Source organism: Phlebotomus papatasi, chromosome 3, assembly GCF_024763615.1.
Source record: "Phlebotomus papatasi isolate M1 chromosome 3, Ppap_2.1, whole genome shotgun sequence".
In the NCBI taxonomy this organism is placed as follows: Eukaryota; Metazoa; Arthropoda; class Insecta; order Diptera; family Psychodidae; genus Phlebotomus; species Phlebotomus papatasi.
In genome coordinates, this window is record NC_077224.1 from 32,365,472 (window position 1) to 32,386,914 (window position 21,443).

Sequence of the window (21,443 nt, forward strand, 5' to 3'; positions counted from 1 at the left end):
GAAATGTCCTACGACTTGTCAGACTCTTCTGATGTTTTCTCCTTTTCCTCGCCGCTGAAAAATTCAGTTTGGGCAAGCAAGAAAAAAATCATCTTCGCGACTACAGAGACCCCTGCCAGTTCAACAGATAGTGAGCCCCTAAAATTTTTCTAAAGGTGCGGATTTTCTCAAAATAAACCACAAAAAGTGAGTAAATAATATATAAATTACTCTTAAAATGCTTCATCTGTGTATAATCTGCAATGAAACAGAATAATCCTGCTTTCCCACCCATTATTTTACCCAGGAATTAGCAATTTCTCCCACCTAACCTCAAAATAGTTACATAATTCTCCTGTTTTATCCAAACTCACAAAAATTCTGGAATTTGCAGACAATGCCACTGTTTTTGAGAGGTACCCGCATGTTGGCCACCCGAGGGGCCCGCTTCCTGCAATCCCGTGGCTATGCGGATGAGATGAAACTCACATTCGCAGCTGCCAATCAAGTGTTCTACGATGAGCTGGAGGTCCGGCAAATAGATGTTCCCACCTTCAGTGGTCACTTTGGTATTCTGCCCAAGCATGTGCCCACTCTGGCTGTTCTCCAACCAGGAGTGGTGCAGGTTTATGAGAAGGACGGTGCATCGAAAAAATTCTTCGTGTCGAGTGGTACTGTGACTGTGAATAACGATTCCTCCGTGCAAGTTCTCGCCGAAGAGGCTCATCCCGTGGAGAGTCTCGATGCCAGTGCCTGCCGGGAAGTCCTTCAGTCATCCCAGCAGCAATTGGCATCTGCTCAAAATGATGTGGTAATGTTTAGAGCTAACCAAAATGCCCTTCTGTTCCCGGATTGAATTTAAAAAAAAAATATATTTTTCCAGGCGAGGGCGGAAGCCGGAATTGCTGTGGAAGTTGCCGAAGCTCTCGTTAAGGCGGTTCAGTAAATAATTCATCAGGATTGGGAATGACATCTTCTCAGCATGAATAGATTGTGAAAATTATGTAAAGAAAATTGATAAAGTGAAAATCCCAAAAAATTTGTTTTTATTCCCAACAAAATTGAAATAACGCCGAAAGCTAGGCAAAACGTTTTTTGCAAAAAAAGATGCGTAACAGATATTAAATTTTTTATCCCTCGACAAAATTTCTCCAGTTCAGCGGAAAGAGAGATTAGGGATTAAAAACCAGTGAAAATTGTGTGAATAAAAATAATAAATTTGCAAAAAAAAATGTCCCCAGCGATTTCACAGATCGCATAATCATGAATTTCCTTTTTTTTGTGCAAAGGAGAAATGTGTTATATGGAATGGAAGATAAGCAAGAAAGATGCAAAACGGCCCCCGGAAGATGTTTAACCTTTGAAGATTGCTTCATCTTATTCTTCTCTCAGAGAAATTTGGGAGTTTTTTCATTGATGCATTGATCATTGATGCCTTTTGGAGGCATTGCTCCCATAGTTAGTTACAGGCTGCTATGGAAATTGGAAAATCTTGTTTTTTCTTATTGCACGAACCGACTCGAACTCCCCAGAGAGAATCCCTGGATTTTTTCACTTCACAAAATTTTCACCCCCGGGACTAAATTTCTCACCAAATCTTCGCGTTTCCAACGATTTCTGAGAAATGATGACGCCGTTTGTCCGTCTGTCCCGTCTGATGGTTACCACGCCTAGAGGCCAAACAGTTGGAGATAGAGACTTGGGATTTTCGGGGACCCCCCATAAATCAACCCAAAGATTGTTAACACCCATTATTTACCCACCCCCCCATTCTTCCCATTCTCCTCCAAAACCATTTTTTTTTTAAATTACTCGAAAATGCGTTGTACGATTTCTTTTTCATTTTTCTTGTAGAAGTTGCCCTTTCGCCCTTTTCGTGCTTATACAAAAATAGAGAAAATACCATAGAATCATTTTTAGTAACGGCTTTTCCAGGACAAATGTTAAAAAAGGCTCTACACTTAGTCCCGGCATTAAGTCTTTCGGGATTATGCGCACCTGACGGAATTATGCACATACATACAACTACGTAAATTTGCCTACCATTGGGAGTCAATTTATGAAATCATTTTTGAAATACGCCTGAATATATACTATGATGCGATGCGACGCGGAATATTGAAAACATTTTGCTACTTTTTCAGAATAAAACTTTAATTTCTTTTATTAAGGTAAAAATTTTAAATATTATGATAATGTTTGTTCGCAAAACATATGGCACTTTGCCATCCCTTTTCTCAATGAATTTTAGAAAATAAATATTCGAAAAATATTTCTATATACTAAATTTTATTCCTAGTTCCTAGACTAAAACTTCTAGTATTTTAAACTTTTTTTTAGATCAGCTTTATAAATCAGATTTATAAAATTAAAATATCTATTATCACCGGATCTCAGTAGGATGTCAATGGGATTACTGTTAGCTGAAAAAGAAGCGTTTTCTGTATATTTTGATAATTATAATGCCTCATCGCGAATGTCATTTTAAGGCTAGCAGAATTCAGCTGAAAATACACATTAGCTGAATTGAAATCGGTTAGCATTTTATCCTTGCTGGGGATAGACAAGATCGTTGCCTCACTTGACTTACGTTGTACAACTCAACGTCTAAAAAAAATCCTTACACTTGTGATAAATCGTATTAAAAATGCGCAGCCTCTACCAAAAAACTCCAGAAGTACGGAGGAACCGGAGGAACCACCCAGCGGGGAAGGCATTCCTGGGTGGTCTACGATGAACTTGTCAGATTCTTTCGTTATAGATGACGCGATCGCGATCATCAAGACAAATTCAAATTAGATTTGAGTTTGTTTGAAAATTCTGATTTCGCGAAATTTTACTAGGGTAAATGTCCTAATTCAAAACCATTTCCAGATACTTTAACTTTGACAGAAGATTCAACACATTAAGTTCATATTTTTTTCTAAAGAAAACTACATAAATTTGCTCCTTGACTCTTCTAGAATGTTAAACTGTTTAGTGAAAATTCTTTAGATATAATTTGAAAACTTCTTAAATACAAGAAAAATACGCGAATGTAAAATGCTTCTATTGGAAACGAATTAATCCAAATGGAGACAAGGGAAAGTTTCTAATTGGAGACAAACAGTGTAACTGAAATCGCGACGAAAGGCTTCCAAAACCTTGTTGAGTTGCTCTTGAGTGCAGGTTTTGTTCTTATTCCTGGTCTTTTCTCCTTTCCCATCTAAAACAATAAGAAAATCTCTCCAAAAAAATCATATTTCCGGGGTTTCCTATTGAAGCATTTGCAGACACTTCAGAAAAACCCTTTTTGTTCACAAAATAGGTAATTATTTCATTTGAAAACTTCACGTATCATTAACAATAAAGATTAGCACTTAATTTAACTAAAATTAGTCAGAAATATGACATAAATGTTAAACAAAACGAATAAACAACAGTCACCTTTTTGTGTTTTTTATTGAAAAACATGGTCGATATATGAAAAATCAATGGTGAAAGGATACACTTTTAATTTTTCTGAGAAATTAACAAATTAAAATTTGTGAATATGAATAGATTTTCGCTTTATTTGGAGCAAAATTAACTAAATAATGAAACTGTGGTATAGAAAATATATAAATATAATAATTTAGTACTGTATTTATCATGAAAACAGTGACGTTTCCATTTGGAGTAGCGAAAAATTTCCATTTGAAGCAGGTTTTAAATTAGCTTAATTTACCCTAACAAAAGGTGTGAGAGAAGTATTAATTTTGAATATTAATTTTGATATTTTTAGGACTCCCTGTACAATGAAAACTGCATATATTGATTTGAAATAATAAGTAATCAACTGATTTTGAATACAAAAAAATCAATAATTCTTCTTTTGAACATCACACCAAATTAAATTTAGTTCAGTCCAATTTTGAGACTGAAAGAGTGGGAAAGTACTGAAAGTTTTGACTAATTTTGAGAAAAACCGAAAAAAACATGGTTTTTAGAGGATGTTAATTATAGGGGATGTCAAATTAGTCAAAAGTCGGTACTTGGTTCATTACCGATGAAGACCAATGCAGCTGCATTCAAATCAGTTGACAAATAGGCCATCCAAAGTAGTTGACCTTCCATAATTCAAAATGGCGAATTTTCCGATCATGGGTATGTTGGAAGAAATGTTCGCCTAGGCTACCTCTAAAATATATCCCAAAATCATTAAAAAAGCTTGGGCCAATTTTGAGAAAAACAAAAAAAACATGGTTTTGATGGAGTTAGTGGGGGGCTGAGGGAAAAAAACGTTTAGAGATATTGTTTTTTTATTAGGGGTCATCGAAGACTGGAAGTCGATATCTCTTACCGTTTAAGTTCCAGAACGGTGACAAGATGAAAAAAAGACGATTAATATAACTGCTTTCTTTTTGAGTTCGAGCAGCAAAAATGGGAATATAAAAGAATTATAAAAAATCATCAATGCGGTAATTTGAAAATTCGTCACTTTTGAGCACTATATAGTAAATAGTTGGAGATTTGCAAAAAATATTCTAGATTCCTATAACCTTCTACTTTACAATTACATAAAAACATTAGAAAGAAATAACTTTAAGTAATCAGGAAAACTTATTTTCTCTATGGGTCTCGGGTAACCTAATTGTCCTTAAAGGGTTAACTTATCTAATTTTTTAGGAGTAATTCAAGGTATATTAAAAAATCTATGAATAATTAAAGGTAAATGATCCATTAAACTCTGAAAAACCAATAAAATTGGTTGGTATTTACGATTTTGAGACGAACAGAAACTGGAGTAAACCTTTAGTCTGAAGAGTGCTTCAGATTCGATCTTTAAGTTCCTAAATCTAAATAGACGTATACCAATCCCTGAAAATATTTATCTCATAAAATTTGGCAGTAAAGGATGATATAGAGGAAACTAGATGAAATACTCTCGAGGATCAGCCGGGGTCTATTTAGGGCTCAGGGATCAAAAGGGTCTCCACTTCACAAAGCTCACACCTTGAGCATTAAGACACTAACATTATTACACTTGCACATTAAAATTTTAATGTAATTCACATTAATTGTCGCTTGTGAGCGTCCAAATATGTTATTTGTGTCTTTGAGTGACTTAATATTTGGGGTTTTTCTATTTATTGATAAAGAAGTGGACTTGCTCTACAAAAATAAGTTTAAATTTACCTAAAGCATAAATATTTTTCACATTAAAAAATTAAAGAGAAAATCGCATTAATTTTTCGCATTAATGCTATAAATCAATTTATATCAAATTTTGCGGGCCAACTCTACCTTTTTATCAACAAATAGATCAAATTTTGAATATAAAATGTTTCAAACACACAAATTTCACATTTGGACTCTCACCAGCGACAATTAATGTGAATCATATTAAAATTTTAATGTGCAAGTGTGATAACACAGTAACACCCTCTTCTCTTAAATATTGAAAATATTTTTCTTTAATTTATCCATTGACATAAGGAGCGTGACCTAAAATTACATATGAACACAGAGCTGACTCGGAAGGTGAAATGGAGTCAAATAAACTTTTCTATGCTATAAAAAAAGATTTAAAAACTTCCATATTCCTCGATCTACACAATTTTTGCATGCGACGGTAACTTTTATACGTTGAACTTCGAATATGCTTCTTGCATAACTGTCGAAAAGTTTATGCTCAAGAAGATTGCCAAACACAAATGCATGATGGAATTTATGAATTTATCATGTTTCAGATGTATGCCCACATAAGAACACAATGTTTTACCTTTTATTAGAATACACCGCAAAAATCATCGAGATGTTATATAAAGAAGAAAAAAAAAGAAAGTATTGAATTTATTGTTGATGATCCTTTTGTCTGTGGGAGAAGTCATAATATTTTGAGCATATACAAACATGAGAAAAGCGCACAATTAATAATATTTATTTGAATATCTAATGTCAAATTTGTACAAATCGTCGATCACTGATCAATTTTTCTCTAAACACTATTTTTTTTCAAAGTTTGTTCTTATTACACAATTTTATCTCAACAGACAAGAGTGTTATGCATTAGTAAAAATATACATACACAATGTTTTGAAAGAAGCCTAAAACCTGAAATTATATGCAAATAGTTTCGTAATATTTTGGGAGGAAGGCTTATATTTTGAAGCTGGCAAAGAGAGGATGTAATTTAAAAGTCCATGGTTTTGGTGAAAAGAAGACAGTGGCAGAAAAAACTAATTTACTCTTTACGTTAATTTCAATTTTTGCTTACTTTTTCCTTTCGCTCCGAAGGAAAAATCTCCGAATTTTGTAAATCTCACCAATAAATATGCTGTTTGTGAGTGAAAATACTTGAAATATGCCCACTTTTTCACTTCCGAAAGTCAACCACTTGAGCATTCACATTTGTCTACGCAATTGAAGTTATATTGTGCGGACTTTTTTTGTCATCTTCCACTGCGCTCTTGTAAAAATCACAATCCGGAAGATGGTCCAGCTTGTTGAGTGTTTTTGCTTGTACACCGGCTTCAGTGGGCTTCTTCAGCCTACAGCACATTGGGATGATCACCAAAATTTACATTGTTCAATCATACATGCGTACTGTTAAAAAAAAACTAAATGAAAAACACTGAGACTCTTCATCAACGGTCTTTATGAAAACTATGAATGCCAACGCGGATTGCCTCGAAGGTTGTGTTAAAAAGAGGCATAGCGCTTATTAAAATGTTGTTACATTCCTATAAGGAAAAAAACACTAAATGAGCTAACTAGGAAAAGATGGTATTAATATTTCTATACTTTATTGCATCTCTTACTGAAATTTACTTTTTGTATACAGCAGTATTGAATCACTTAAACAGACTCCGCCTAAAATATTTTTAAGCCACGCCTCTACATAGCTTATAATTTGAAATAAACGAGATTTTTTTCTTTTTTTATGCTCAAGTTTACTTGAGAGTTGATTATTTTTAAAGCTAACTGTGAGAAAATAACGCCCACAATTACAGACGTGTGATCAGAAACCGAAATGCTCCCCTTACAATTACTATACTACGCCCTTTGTAGCACTTGCTTCAAAAAAAGATCAGTCAAGTGAAAACCTTTTTGAAGATTGATCGATCTGCTAGCTTTCCGTTAAATAAAGTTGTGTAACATGAAGAAGTCCACAAGGAGAGAGATTAACTCAGTCGCATCTCGCATAATGCTTTCTACTTAATTAGGGAAACTGTGCCAAATATCGGCCAGTTTGCAATTTCGGCCAATTCTTTTGTTCTTCAAATTTGCACACTCTAAGGATTATTCAATGCAAAAAAATATCACGAAATATCGCTCTGACGAACAAGATGATGTGAAAAAGACTTTGGAAGAATTCCGGAAGGGCAAGGAACTATGAGAATCAACGTGGCCAAAATATTACCTAAAGCTATATATGTATATATTTTTTTCATTTTAAAATGTATTAAGAATGATTTTAGAGAAAAGAATACGATAAAATATCTACAAATTTCCAAGAAACACTCCTTAAAATAGTAACAAAAAATCTATTTGATATTACTTAATAGCATGTGTTAAAATAGTGTTAATCGTCGTTTTAATGTTTATAAAATATTTACAATTGATAATTTTAGTTGACTTAAGAGTTACGAGTTATTAAAAATGAATTACTCAAAATTTAAAAACTGTTAATTTAATAAAAGTCATCACTTTGCAACAAATTCGTACGAAATCTTTATCACATAACACGGTAATTACTTTTGAAAGTACCAGTTTCATTCCTAGTGATCCATTTTCTTAACGAATTGATATACATATAGTGGCTCATTTACATCGTAATGGTTTTTATTGTTATGCTAATTATCCTAATTATCCTGATTGTAAGCCCTGATGGGGCTCACTGAAATTATAAAACTTATTAAGGGAAAATGGGGAACTCAAGGTGCCACCCATCTTTCAACTTCCTTGGAGTGAACCGTCCACGGCGACTGATGCTCACTCACTGAAGTGCAGGGACAGCTGACATGAACAAAAGCCCCAGCAACCTTCAGCACCCGCCTAGGGATGTTGGGTGGGGTGTGTCATAGGAATGAAGGATTGGGATTGGTGGGTTTGGCCGTCGACTGGGTTAACAATTGTCGAATGGGCCATACTCTCTACATGATGTCCTTTATTTCCATTACTTGAAGTCTTTCGAGCTCTATCAATCACAAATTCTGTTTATCAAATAAAATGTTTCAGTTTTTGAGATCTGTGATTTTAAGTAAGAACTGAACGTTTTAAAATGAATAATAATAATTTCTTATAGGAGATCAGTTCTAGGAACAATAAAAAATTAAAAAAAACAGCTATTTGAATTTCGTTCACCGTGTGTAACAAAATATTTTAAAAAAATGATATAATAAATGAACTTTGTAAGACTTTCTAAAAGATAAACTCATTTTTTAATTAGTTGTTTTTCTTAATTAAAATTCCTATAAAATTACAGTTTATACTTAATAATATAATAATAATAATAATAATTTTATTCTACTTCGAATAACCTGCTCCTAATAAAGTTTTGGTCCTAAACCTAATAAAGTTTTGGTGAAGAGCTTCCAGAGCTAAACGGCGTTTATATTTTTTACTGACTATAATCATTAATTTTGGAAATCCAAAATATTTTATTTTAAAATTGAATAAAAATTAAAGTTTATTGATAACATTTAACACATTTGTTTAACATATAAATAAAAGATTAAAACTTTCTATGTTTTGAACGTGAAAGAAAGAAAATAAAAATTCTTTAAAATTGAAATATATAAAATAATTAATTTTAATTTGAAAACTGAAGTATTATACATATTTTCCATAAAAAATAATTAAATTGATTACTTAAAATTGAAAATCCCGAAAGAAGAGGGCTACAGAGCCTTTTTGTAATAATTTTATATTAGGGGAGACTGGGGCAAAAAGTCACAAATCGAAAATTTTAAAATTCAATATCTTCCAAGATAAATAAGATAGCGGCTTAAATTTTTTTTCCATAGATAACCCCCATAGGTCTTCTTCAATGTCGTATACGATTCGAACAGGCAATTTAGGAAATAAAAAATATCGACATTTTTAGCCTTATTTTGAAAATATTTTCCGTGGAGAAGATATCAATTATTAGCTACTTATTTTAAATTTGATGCACTGGTGAATATTTCCCAAATTATCTATCTGGATATTCTTTGAATAGGAAACCGCTATCTATTTTAAAATTTTACAAAGATTCTGTTCTCCAGAAATCCTTTTATTAAAAACGACCACTTGGGGTAAAAAGTAACAAAAGGTATGGAGCAAAAAGTAACAATAACCGAAACAATTTCTGATGTCCCACGGTGAAAAGAAACGTCAATGCTATGTGTCGCCGCTTTTTGTTTGCATTGGTCAAACGATTTGCAGTCTTTTGAGTATTTTTTTGTAAAATAGCTTAAAATGCGCTTTTCTCGCTCAGATAGAGAAACGGTGTTTTACAAAAGTGTAGAAGAATAAATTTCCTATGAAAATATGTAATCTCGATATTTTACTTAAATTTACGGAATCCCGTAATAAAACGAATCAAAATGTGATAATATCTTATGCCTGATACTATTTGCCCCAGCATTTTTGAGAATGATCACAAAATTACCCTTTAGAAAACGGCTCGATAAATATATTTGCTTACAAAATAGAGGAAAATGACTTTCCCAGAGTTGTAGAGTGGTAAATTTCCTATAAAACTGTGCTAATTATAAATTTTGGAAGTGCTCGAGTAGCTTATAAAAACATAAAATATCCATTTTGTGACTTTTTGCCCCAGTCTCCCCTATCGATTAACGATTGTATCATAACATCATGTAAAATTTTTCTTTTATAAATGTCTTTAAAAAAAATTGAAAATCTAAATAACTCCGTACCAATTACTATTCAAATAATATTTCTTCCTAAAACAAATCAAGCAAAAATGTATAAAAAAACAAATAAATTGAAATTCTATCAAAATAAATTTTTAAAATAGCAAGACGTTAAACTTGTTTTCTAAGGTAGGCATTTTCGATATTAGCTAACTGACCTGACCAACAACATGAAGATTTTCGTCAAGATATCGCATCAATAAAAAAAAACACATGGACTTGCGCGCTCCCTCTTTGAATCTCCTCTTTTATTGTTTCGCCAATTGCTCTATGAAGTGAATTTCTTATTCACAAAAAAAGCTCTAGCAATTATGGTCACTATTGCTTGTCCACGGTGTGTGATAATGATGTCCAAAGCTGAATGGCATTGGCATTCAAAAAATAAAAGAAATTAAACCGACGAGAAATTGATGGACGTTATATGAGGATGAGATCAAATAAGTGAGTTCCAAGTTGTTTGTCCAGTGCATCGGATCATCAATCACTTACCATCTGTGTGTAATGTGCCAATAATGTCAATAAACTTTTGCATCCAAAAAGCACCAAGTTTTGGTGAAAAATGAAAGTGTGAGATAATAAGCGAATGGTCTAACAGAAAATTCCAACAAATGCATAAAAATGCTAAATTTGACTGCAACTAAGATAGAAGACTTATTGATATAATTTACATATATTTCGTGTTTTAGCAATAAAAATTACTATCTCGAAGTTTTATTATATCAACTTTTTCCAATACATACAAGAAACATTTTTTGCGGCATATATTCAGCAAAAATATGCACAAATATCTAATATTTTCTGCATTCATGTAAATTTAGGGAATAAACAAATTTCTTCACCATATTGTATAAAAATATTTTTGAAAGGTCTCGCTCCAAGGAACTTGTGCTAATTCATAATAAATAACTTCTTGTATTAACTGACGTTGAAATTTGTTGAATTTGGCTGTGATTTATCTTGTTTGAATATAATGATGTATTAATTTTGAAATAAGATTGAATATTAAATGAGCTACATGCTCAATTAATATGTTCATCTTAATCAACATGATAAAAGTCATCAATTTTATTAACACATGTGATAATTAATAGTTCAATTTGCTTATAGTCTCAAAAAATTTGAAAAATGGCATTAAAAAGCAGTAAAATGAGAATGATCCACTCTTGATTTTTTTTCTTATTCTCGTAATCTTTTGCAATATTGGTCTTGTACACAAACTGTTGAAATTAAATTTTTAATCTTATTTTCATCCAAGACGATTTTTTTTAACGACAACCCGTATAAAATAGGCAAGGATTTTTTCTCATGATCCGAGAAACCAAGGTATTTCATCTCATCTTAAAATCATTTACGAAGAAGTAGTAATAAATTGTTTAAATATATCTTGGTAATATTTTTTTTTGGTTCCACCGTCAAACGCTGTGTGAAAATGCAAGAGAAGGCCCTTGAATTCTTTTTTACCATTTTGTACACTCGCTATATTACCAAATTCTTTGTCTAACACTAACAAGTAACGTCAAGCTCGTTAGTGATGTTCATTAGAAATTAATTCATCAAGAGAGTTGATATAGCACGTGTGCCAAATATATTGATTTAAAAAAAAAAACGTGATTGCAAAAAAATAACCAGAAATATGCCTATCTATTGAGATATGGCAATGAGAATAGCGAATATTTGACTTGAGGATATATTGTATATATATAAGCAGTTAACATAAAAATTGTTTTATTATTGTATTAAATCTGAAGTACAGAGTAACAATAATCTAAAAGGGACAGATAATCCTAACCGGCTTATGTAGGTGAGATTCTTAACGTGAGCTAACTCGGAGTGCATGCAAATTCGATTTAGAGCTGAAGTTGGGAGACGCCATTCAGTTATCTTGAATCAAATTCGTGAAATTATGCAAATTTTGTATTTAAACCAAAATATCAAGGATTTGGATGAACTGGCACAAAAGTGATATATGGGTGAAATATAGACCGGAATGTTCTCTATAATTTTCCCATAGAACATGATCTCATCGATTACTCAGAAGCCAAGATAAGCGAGGTTTTTTTGTTTCTGAACTTGTTTTTTCATCCAGAGTGCCCCAAGTAGTCATTTGTTGAACTTCAACTATATCAAAGAATTGTTGTATTTTGTGGTAGGGGAAATGCTTCTAATTTTGTCCAGTTTCTTATTTTGGACACTTTGAGGATAACATTGGACACTAAAAATAAATTGATTAAAATGATGGATTTTTATTCCAATATTTGATGAATAATGAATTCTATCTAAATATTTGTTCTTTTTGGAAGATTTAGACACTAAATACGTTAAATTTTGAATATGATTTGAGTTGAAATTGCTTTGTTGAAAATTCAGTGTGAGCAATTGCTTACGAGAAATATGACAGAACTTCGTGGCTTACTTCAGTCTTATTTAGTTTTGGTGAAGTACTAACAAAGTTTGTTCGCTGTTTTTGAGTGATATTATTGAATATTCATTGAATATTGTGTTGATTCACGTTAGTGGTGATTTGTACATTTGACCTTAAGTGAGATTTGCCTTGTGAATTATATTTTTCGTGTGAAAAATGGGAATTTTTTTAAGACATTCACCAGTGAGGTGATGATTCTTATTTTGGACAGGTGTTTTTCTCACGAAATTTCGTGAAGTTTTAGCTTTTGTGATGACTAGGTTGGACAAATGCCTGGAGAAATGAAGGAGCATCATCTCTACGAAAGAGATGCAGTGAGAAATGCCTTGAAAGGCTCCCGGAAAGGGCAGGGAATGAGCGAATCCGCACGTACTTGGAGTACCGAAGTCAACTCACTTTAATGAATGATATGGAAAGTTTCTGGGCTTCTTGTGACATTCCACGTTTCCCTTACATGACCAGGAAGAGGACTTGATAAGATTGGTTCATAAACTGAAGAACAATGGGCATCCTATTGAGGCGGATTATCTGTCCAAATTTACAGACAAGTTGTAAAAATTAATAACCAAGTTGTCCAAAATAAGAGTCAAATTCACCTCTACATATCAATTCATTTTTAAACGTATTAAAACTAATTTTAGTAAAAAATGAGATGATAAATAGCTTGCCAAGTTTCTAAGCAATCCTTCTGAAAAGAGAGTAACAAGAAAAGTCAATTAGTATTGAAAATATGGCACTTCAAACTTAGGATATCGATGCTTATATGCAGACTGTCCAAAATTATAAGCACTTCCCCTACTTTCCATTTAAAACCATATTTTAAGTGTCTTTGTGGAGTAGAGGCAGACAAATTGGCATCTGAGTGATTTCAAAGCGTTATTATGGGAAAAATCAATTTTTTCACACTTAAACGGCAAAATCGGAGTGATAGCGTAGTCTGAGCGGAAAATGATGTATGGAAGAAATGTAGAGACAAATGTCCTCTACAATTATGTCGAAGTAATCATCAAAATCGGTTCAGCGACAGTCGAGATAATTGAGGTTATGTGATATTGAAATTGGTTTTTCGACTGTGGCGCCCCTGGTGTTGGTCCCACGAAGTTCAAATATTCTAGAAAGTTGTAGCATTTGGTGAGATCTTTCGTTTAAGCCCTCATTCATCAAAATCGGTCACATAGAACCGGAGATATGATTTTTTGAATTTCGTGAACTTTGACCCCTCATATCTCCGGTTCTGTTTTAACCACAGCGCACATACGCACCATTTTGGAAACGTCCTAGACTGGACTACAACATACTAAAATTTCATTAACTTGCACAATGCCGTTTTTGAAAAAAGTGACTTTGAATTTCGATGAATTTTGACGCTATCACAGCGCCACCTGTGGTGACTTTTTGAACTTCCATCTGAAAGTGCTCATCGAGACGAAACCAAAAAGATAAAATTTAGGTAGCTATGTTAGTTAGAACCGGAGATAGAGGCCGGTCAATGTTCGAACTTTGACCCCTTATAGCTCGGGTCAGGGGTTTTAGATCGACTTAAGGTTTTTTTTGTTTGATAGGTATAATCAACGGCTACAACATACTAAAATTTCAGCCCGATGCACAAAGGAATTTTTGAGTTATTTAACTTTTAAGATTTAAAAATTTTCTTTTTAATAATAGCGCCCCTAGCGGTGGTTTTATGAACTTGCGATGTTAGAAGGGGAAGTGGCATTTCACGAGAGCTTTCCAAAAAGCCCTCACTTTTTAAATTCTGATAATTAGAACCGGAGTTATGGCCATTTTAAGAAATTTTTTTTGGACCCTTATAGCTCGGGTCAGGGGGGTCGGGGGACCTTAAGTTTGGTATTGATGGAAAGCTCTAAGGCCCAGCTATAACATACTAAAATTTGAGCCCACTCGATGCCATAGGGGCGGAGCTATTGAGAAAACAAAAAAAGAGGGGTCTTCAAAATGGCGGAAGGAGGGGCGGGGGGTGGGGGGTCAATGCACCAAGTTGCAATTTTCACCCGATATATAACCTTTGCCGAAAACCGCAAGTCGATATCTTTTTTAGTTTAGGAGCTATTAAGCTCCAAAGAGCGGCCGGCCGGCAGGCCGGCCGGCCAGCCGGCCGGCCGGCCGGGAACGTAAAATAGCCACATACATATTCGTGATCAGGAAGTGGCGAAACACATTTTGGCCAAGTTTGAGGTCGATCGGACGACATGAAATTTTGTTAGGATTATAGTAGGTGAGATTGTTAAGAATCTCACCTAATAGATCTAAAATAATCTCAAAGAGAATAGGTTACATTTAATGATTTTTTTTAGTTATCTAAACCCTGAACACCATAGACTAATGTTTTTGTATTACTTTGCAAATTTTAATTATTTTCCAAAACTTTTAATGTTACTTATAAACAAAAGCAATATTAAAATATTCACCATTTTTTAAATTAACACAAATTGTTTAAATATTCTCTAAAATTGGATAATAAAAATAGTAGATGAAATTATGAAATTGGAAACCCGTTTTGACTGTATGACAAAGAATAATCGCTGTAAAATCTAATTTTCGGTTGAAAAATAAACTCTTTGGTGCGCATAATTGTTGTAAATATATCAGGGGAGGATTGGGTAATTTCATGCACGCGTTACTTTCGAAAATAAATATTTTAAGACGAAAAATAATAATTTAGCAAGTGTTCTGCATATTTTCAGATAGTCAAAATTCAATATGTATATATAATGATATATATGGAAAATACTATAAATAGGTACGAAAGTATACTGGCTTTGCATTTTGTACCGTAACTATGGGAATCTATAAGCCCTTCTCTCTTCTAAATTGGATGATGTCCTAAAGACTGTCATAATATATTCCTGATAAATATTCCAATCCAAAAAAAATGTTTCTAATTTTATCCGAATTCTGTAATAGACAATTGAAAATCTAAAACGTATCCAGTTTTTCGAAAAGGTTCTCAAACCATTTTCTTAAAGATGATTTCACAAACTATTCAAAAAAGCTTCGAGAAATATTAACAGACGTCTGGGTAATTTTACGCCCTGATTTTTTGCAAACATTTTTTTCTATCTTAACAAAAAAAGTATTTTTTAAATCATTTTTCGAAAATTGCTTTTGAGAAATAAATCTTCGAGATTAAAGTTTATGGAGAACTCTGTTATACACATATTATGGTTAAGGAATGCAAATTATGCAGCAAGCATTAACTAATGCAAATTTAATAGGGGAGATCTTGCATGTTTAAGACACTTTTTTATGTTTTGACTTAAAGCATTATTTCCAAAACCCACAAAATTATCTTGATATTTTGTATAACACTTAATTCGTATACTAAAGGTATAGACTTTATCTAACTTTTTATAACTGTATATGACTTGATATAACTCGATTAGTGTTTCTGTTACATTTGTTCAAACAATCAAAGAATAATACCCGTGTCTCAAACATGCAAGCTGTCCCCTATGATTTTTATAGTATGTCTTACTCTTATCTCTTAAATATGTTAGAAAGGGTTATGACAAAAATTTAAAGCTTCGATTTCTTTTCAAAGATATGGAATTTTTAAACTTTTAGCTTATTGCATCTGCCCCGGATTTCCCTAATCATTTAATTTATTAGTAAACGTAAATTTATTGTAAAGAAGCTCAACTAAAATTGCTAAAATTTTCCATAACCCCGCATCTTCAATCTCCAGTTAGTCCTTCAATTAAAAAAAAAATTTTTGATTTAAATATGTCATAAATTTTATTTTTTTATCCTTGGAATACCCTCTTGGCCCTTAAAAATTGGTATCAGTGAGAAAATCATATTTATTGCTTTTTTTAATTTTCTAATAAAGTACTCCCACATTAATCATTAGGCCATCAAATTGAATTACCTTATGCAACCAAAATAAGAAGTGAATTTCATATTCATCGTTTACATACATAACAGAAAAGCTTCTTGCTGAGACCGCGAGGAAGGAAAAAAATGAATGTCTCTAATAGTAAACAATCAAATAATAGAAGCTCCGTAAAATTTATCGATGATCTCTCGTGTGGAGGATGACTTTTGACTTTATTTTTCTTAATGCTGTTTGCGTGTGAATTTCTTTGGCGCACTTTCAATTTTTCAACAACTTTTTGGGGGTCATCGTTCCTATAAACAATTTTCATTATGTTCAACATCTCGAATATTCAATAGACTGCATATAAGTGTGTGAATAGAGGACATGAGGAAAAATTGTGAAAAATTGAAATTTTAACTAAAGAAAAAACACTGCTTTCGTTTATTTTGAAAGTATACTTGAAGCGTTTGTATGTGAATTAATTTGGACTTATTTCATTAAATCACTGATTATAATTATTAGGCAGCGCTTCTTTTGTTCACCTTTCTGATTTTTATATCTGTGGTTAATGTCGTAAATACATGTTAGAGGAATATTCCATCAAATTTATTATAAACGGGATTTAAAACCAACAAGCTGTTTCTGAAATAGTTGCTACTAATTAGTTACTAATTTCAAAAAAAAATCTTATGCACAAAGACAATTATTACTTGTAAGAACAATGAAAATATAAATTATGTGAGATGAATCAGATAAAAGATGGGAAGAGATTTCACAAGTCCAGAACACGCCAAGTGATTGATTCAAAACACAACAACTAAAGTATTTTGCAAGTTTACCTTTTTTTGGCCAGAGATAGTCTGTCGGTTGCTCATTGCGAAAACGCCGAATTTAATAATACATGAATTAAGTGTGTTTTTATATCAAAATGTAAAAGAAACAGACACTAAAGTGATCTTGTTTTCTGACATGGGCCAATTTCGATGAATTTTTGCTACCCCATTCACTTTACAACTCTACATTTCAATCAACATTAATTAACTCCGCTCTCCTGGTGCTTAGCAAGTTTCTTCTCCAGTCCAAGACCTAAGAGCCACATGACCTTATAAATTGTTGCAACATTTTTCGAATGCAAGAACATCGTTCTTCTTTTGCGCGCGCACTTATTTTTTCAAAATAATATAAAAAAAAAACAGTGTGATTTTTTTCCATAAATTAAATTTGATACACTTCTTGTGGTTCATTCTCTTGCACTGCTTATTGGCTCTTTTCGCAAGGAAAAGATGACACAAAAATTAATAAATGCCAGCTTATCTGTATGACTCTTCATTCAAAAGCCACCAATTAGGAAGGCGACAATACCCTCGTAGATGACTTTATGAAAGCTCTTCCATTAATTCTCATTTATCTAAAAAATATGTTACCTAACAAAAGAAAACAAAACATAACAGCGAAGAGAAAAATACTTAACCGCATGCTCGAATTCGAGAGCTCGGATCGGAACTTCTATGTAATAAAAGTTATGGCTGCATAACATTGGGCAGGATATTTTCTTATTTTAAAATTTTTTATCTTTTTGTTTCAAATTTTGCCAAAAATCTAAATTTCATAAAAAAACGTAGGGGAAAGTGACCATACTTGATACTGTAAAATGATGTCCAAGGTTTGTGATTTTTTTCTGATTAACACACAAACCGAAGCGATTCCTCCACTATGACAAAAAAATGTCTCACTTATTAGGTTCATAATCCAACCTCAAAAAGTTCCTGGAAATCCTTAGATTTTCCGCAAGAAGAAAATGAAAATTCAGTGACGATTTTTATACAAGTTGGATCCGGGGCCTTCCTGTATAATAATTGATTCGACAAATCGGAGGCCTATTTTCACTGCAAAAATTTCACTGGATACAAAAAATTGCACATCAATATTTAGACGGAACTCTAATCTATCTGCTTAAATCGTTTGTACGACTGGTTATTAGTTTTAAAATCACTTTTATGTAATTTTTCTAAGCCGTGTTTTTATGACATTAGGACACTAGCGAAAACCATTTTTTCACTTTGAGTCCATGAAAATGTCACTCTGCAACCTTAAAATTCAGGCAACAGGGTTGAAGGCTATGTAAATTGTCGATAAAATTGGCGGATTATAATAGGTGTAATTATGAAAGAATTACATCTAATGATAGAGTTGCCACAATTAAATTATCATTCATGGACCCTTTTTAAAATATAGGATGGACACAGGTAGAATTTATGAATTTGTCACCACTCACAAAAACAGTGTCCCCAAGTAAAAATATTTTTACGTAAATATTAATACTGATGAACCCTCTATGTGCCTATGATAATAGTTTTACTGAACAGCGACATTAATTAATAAATACTTATAAAATATCATGTATCAAAATTACAGTTTTGGACCTATTTTTGATTTTTGCTTCGTGAAACTAGGAAAAAAGAGCTAGGATCCTAATTTTTTTAGGAAATGTGAGGCTTAGCACCAGCTATTGAAATATATTGCGATAAGTCATAACTATTGATTAACATAGAAAATAAATAGTTATTATCAAGCTTGGATCGTATCAAGCACGGTCACTTTCCCCTACCATTCAAGTACGAGTTTAACTCATCAGATAAGAGGATCTTTTTAGTTTTTGGATGTCAGATGAATAGAACCTGAGAAATATTGTCCACCGAAAAGTATGTTTTTTTTCCAAAACCGTCTCCAAAAAAATCAGGTCCCTACGGCACAATCTTTTTTTAATTTTGAAATCAAAATTTCAGATAATATAGTTAAAATGCTTAATATATGCTTAATATATATGCTTAAGAGCCCGATTAAATATTTTTCTTATTATGTTTAATAAAGATGTTAAGGAAATATATCGTTTTTTTTTCAATATGTGTGACCCACGTAACCCCTTAATACTTAAAAAGCGTGAAATATTCTTTGTAAAGAAAAAAATTCAAAAGTTTCTCCTTGGCAACTCAAATACGGTTTTAAGTGATTAATGATAAATTTTTATCATTTAATTAAGAAATAGAATTTTTACTGACCAATATATTTCTTCACTCTTTAATTTTAGTTGTGACGCTTTTAAAAAATATACAAGTTCCAAAAACTTATAAAAATATTTTTTTATCTTTTCTTTAGATTTTTTTTTGCTTTATCTGTAATTGGATTAGTTTAGTAAAATATATTTTCTGTACTTCTGGTTATTCATTTGCAGCGAGGGCTGGCATGTTTGAGAGACTTTTATATGTTTTCACTTTAAGGCATTTTTTCCAAAATTCAGAAAATTATCTTGAAATTTTAGCGCTTAGTATACTAATTTCACTAATATACACATTATTAAAACAACTATAGTGTTTTTATCACATTTATTTAAATAATCAAAGAATAATTCACCGCGTTTAAAACTAACTTACATCTCAAACATACAGACTCTCCCCTATTTTGTTAATTTTCTTATAGGGCCTTATAGATAGGAATGAAACTTCTACCGCTATTTCTACTTTTTGAGGATATTTGATATTTTCTGACGATTTATCGGAGTATTTAATTTAAGAAGTTTAGGAAGTGATTGTCTTAATGAAACCTATCTAATTGGATTTTTTTAAATTATCCAGTATCCATACTATTAAAACCAAGTCATGTGAGTTTCAAGATGATTTAATTCTCAGAGATTAGACACTTTCATATCCACTAGTTTTCATCAATACAAATGTGAATTTTGGATTTTTATTTTAACTGCTCGAACTCCACGAGAGAGCAGTTTTCAGATTTTTTTTACTTCTAATTTTCAATTTTTATATTGAAGATATAGGGGAAACTGGGGAAAACTTGTCAAAATGCATATTTAATTCTTTCACGAGCTCTGAGAAAACTTAAACGTTTTGTAATGAGAATTTTCTTATAGGAAATTTTCTAAAAATCGATTTTGTGGAGATTCTCAAAATTGCTGGGGCAAATTTGGTCAGTCTTCGGATAATTTGTGACATTTTAATCTCGCAAACGTTAAAAATATCAAATAGACATATTTTTATAGGAAATTTATTCCTCTACAACTTTGTCGAAGATAATTTTTCTCTATCTTATGGCGTCTACACACTAGAGCAATTTCTGTCCATATTGAAGCAAATTCCCTGTACTTGTGTAGGAAAAACTCTTCAATATGGACATATTTTGCTCTAGTGTGTAGAGGTCATTAACGAGAAATGTGCTTAAATTGAGCTAATCAGTATTGATATTTTCTGTAAGCCAAATATTCCAAAAATAGGGCCCAAAATTTCACTTTTTTATTTTACATAATCCTTCCTCGAATCCCTTGAAACTTTGTAAGTTTAAGAAGGTCCATGAAGGCTATCTATTATAAAAATTTCAAGCCTCGGTCTCTTTTATTTTAGAAAATAGTGAAAATTGAAATTTTCATTTTGACAAATTTTGCCCCAGTCTCCCCTATGGCATTCTCTTATGGTCTTTTCTTTTCATTTTGGTCCAAAAGCTTTTTTTCTAACTGTTTAAAATATTCAGGACTATAAAATATTTGCGTCCAATCGCTTTTTTCTAATTTGGCGAGAGCTTAAACGCAACAAAAACGCTCGAAGCACTAACTAATCAGAGAACGTTATGGAAATAATATATTTTATGGGATAAAATATTTAATTAAGCAGAAGTGGTCTGTCTTTGCATACGGGAGCCTTTGAATGTTTCAATTTTTCTCTTATTTTCCAAAACTAAAATTCCATTTTGTTAATCGAAGTTGATAGAAAATAGTTAATATTAACTATAGTTCACAAAATAGAAATTTTGCTTTGAGAAATAAGAGAAAAACTGTAACATTCAAAGGCTGCCGCATCAAAGGCAGACCACTTTCCTCTTTATAAGCAATGCTTAACCTAAAGTCGAGGATTAATATATTAATATTGCTCTTCCTTCGAATTCGAGCAATAATAGTGATTTTAGTAGAGCAAGAGAGAGATCAATAACATTTAAAAATGAACACGAGGAGAACTTAATGGAAATGTACCGATAAATATTTTGCCGCAAAAGATATCGCTAAGATGCAGATGTTGTGAAATAAAGCTATGAAAGATTGTTTAAAAATTTAATTAAATGAAAGAGATGATCACCTGCCAAACAATCCTATGCATCCATGTGGACGTCCCTGGCCAACAGAGGTGCGTTTAAAATAATCACGAAAAGTGTATAAATTGACTGTTTTCATCAATCTTCCGTACCATGCTCTATAGATAGATTCTCCCTCAACGGTAATTAGTATATAAGAGGTACGAACTAATTGGCAATCAAATAAAATGTG

General features: G+C 32.2%; 1 protein-coding gene across 1 annotated transcript; it reads left to right on the plus strand.

Moving 5' to 3' along the window:
* The first annotated feature begins 94 nt into the window (after positions 1 to 94).
* On the plus strand, positions 95 to 1,036 carry LOC129805322 (ATP synthase subunit delta, mitochondrial). The gene is made up of 3 exons (XM_055853159.1): positions 95 to 186; positions 374 to 790; positions 863 to 1,036. Exons 2-3 carry the CDS (start codon positions 377 to 379, stop codon positions 923 to 925), a joined length of 477 nt encoding a protein of 158 aa, XP_055709134.1. The 5' UTR covers positions 95 to 186; positions 374 to 376; the 3' UTR covers positions 926 to 1,036.
* Positions 1,037 to 21,443: the final 20,407 nt, after the last annotated feature.

Excerpts from the sequence above, each read along its gene's own strand:
- LOC129805322 (XM_055853159.1), top strand. The coding sequence starts at position 377 with ATGCCACTGTTTTTGAGAGGTACCCGCATGTTGGCCACCCGAGGGGCC. Across the intron at positions 791-862 it reads CATCTGCTCAAAATGATGTG|GCGAGGGCGGAAGCCGGAAT; the intron begins GTAATGTTTAGA and ends ATATTTTTCCAG.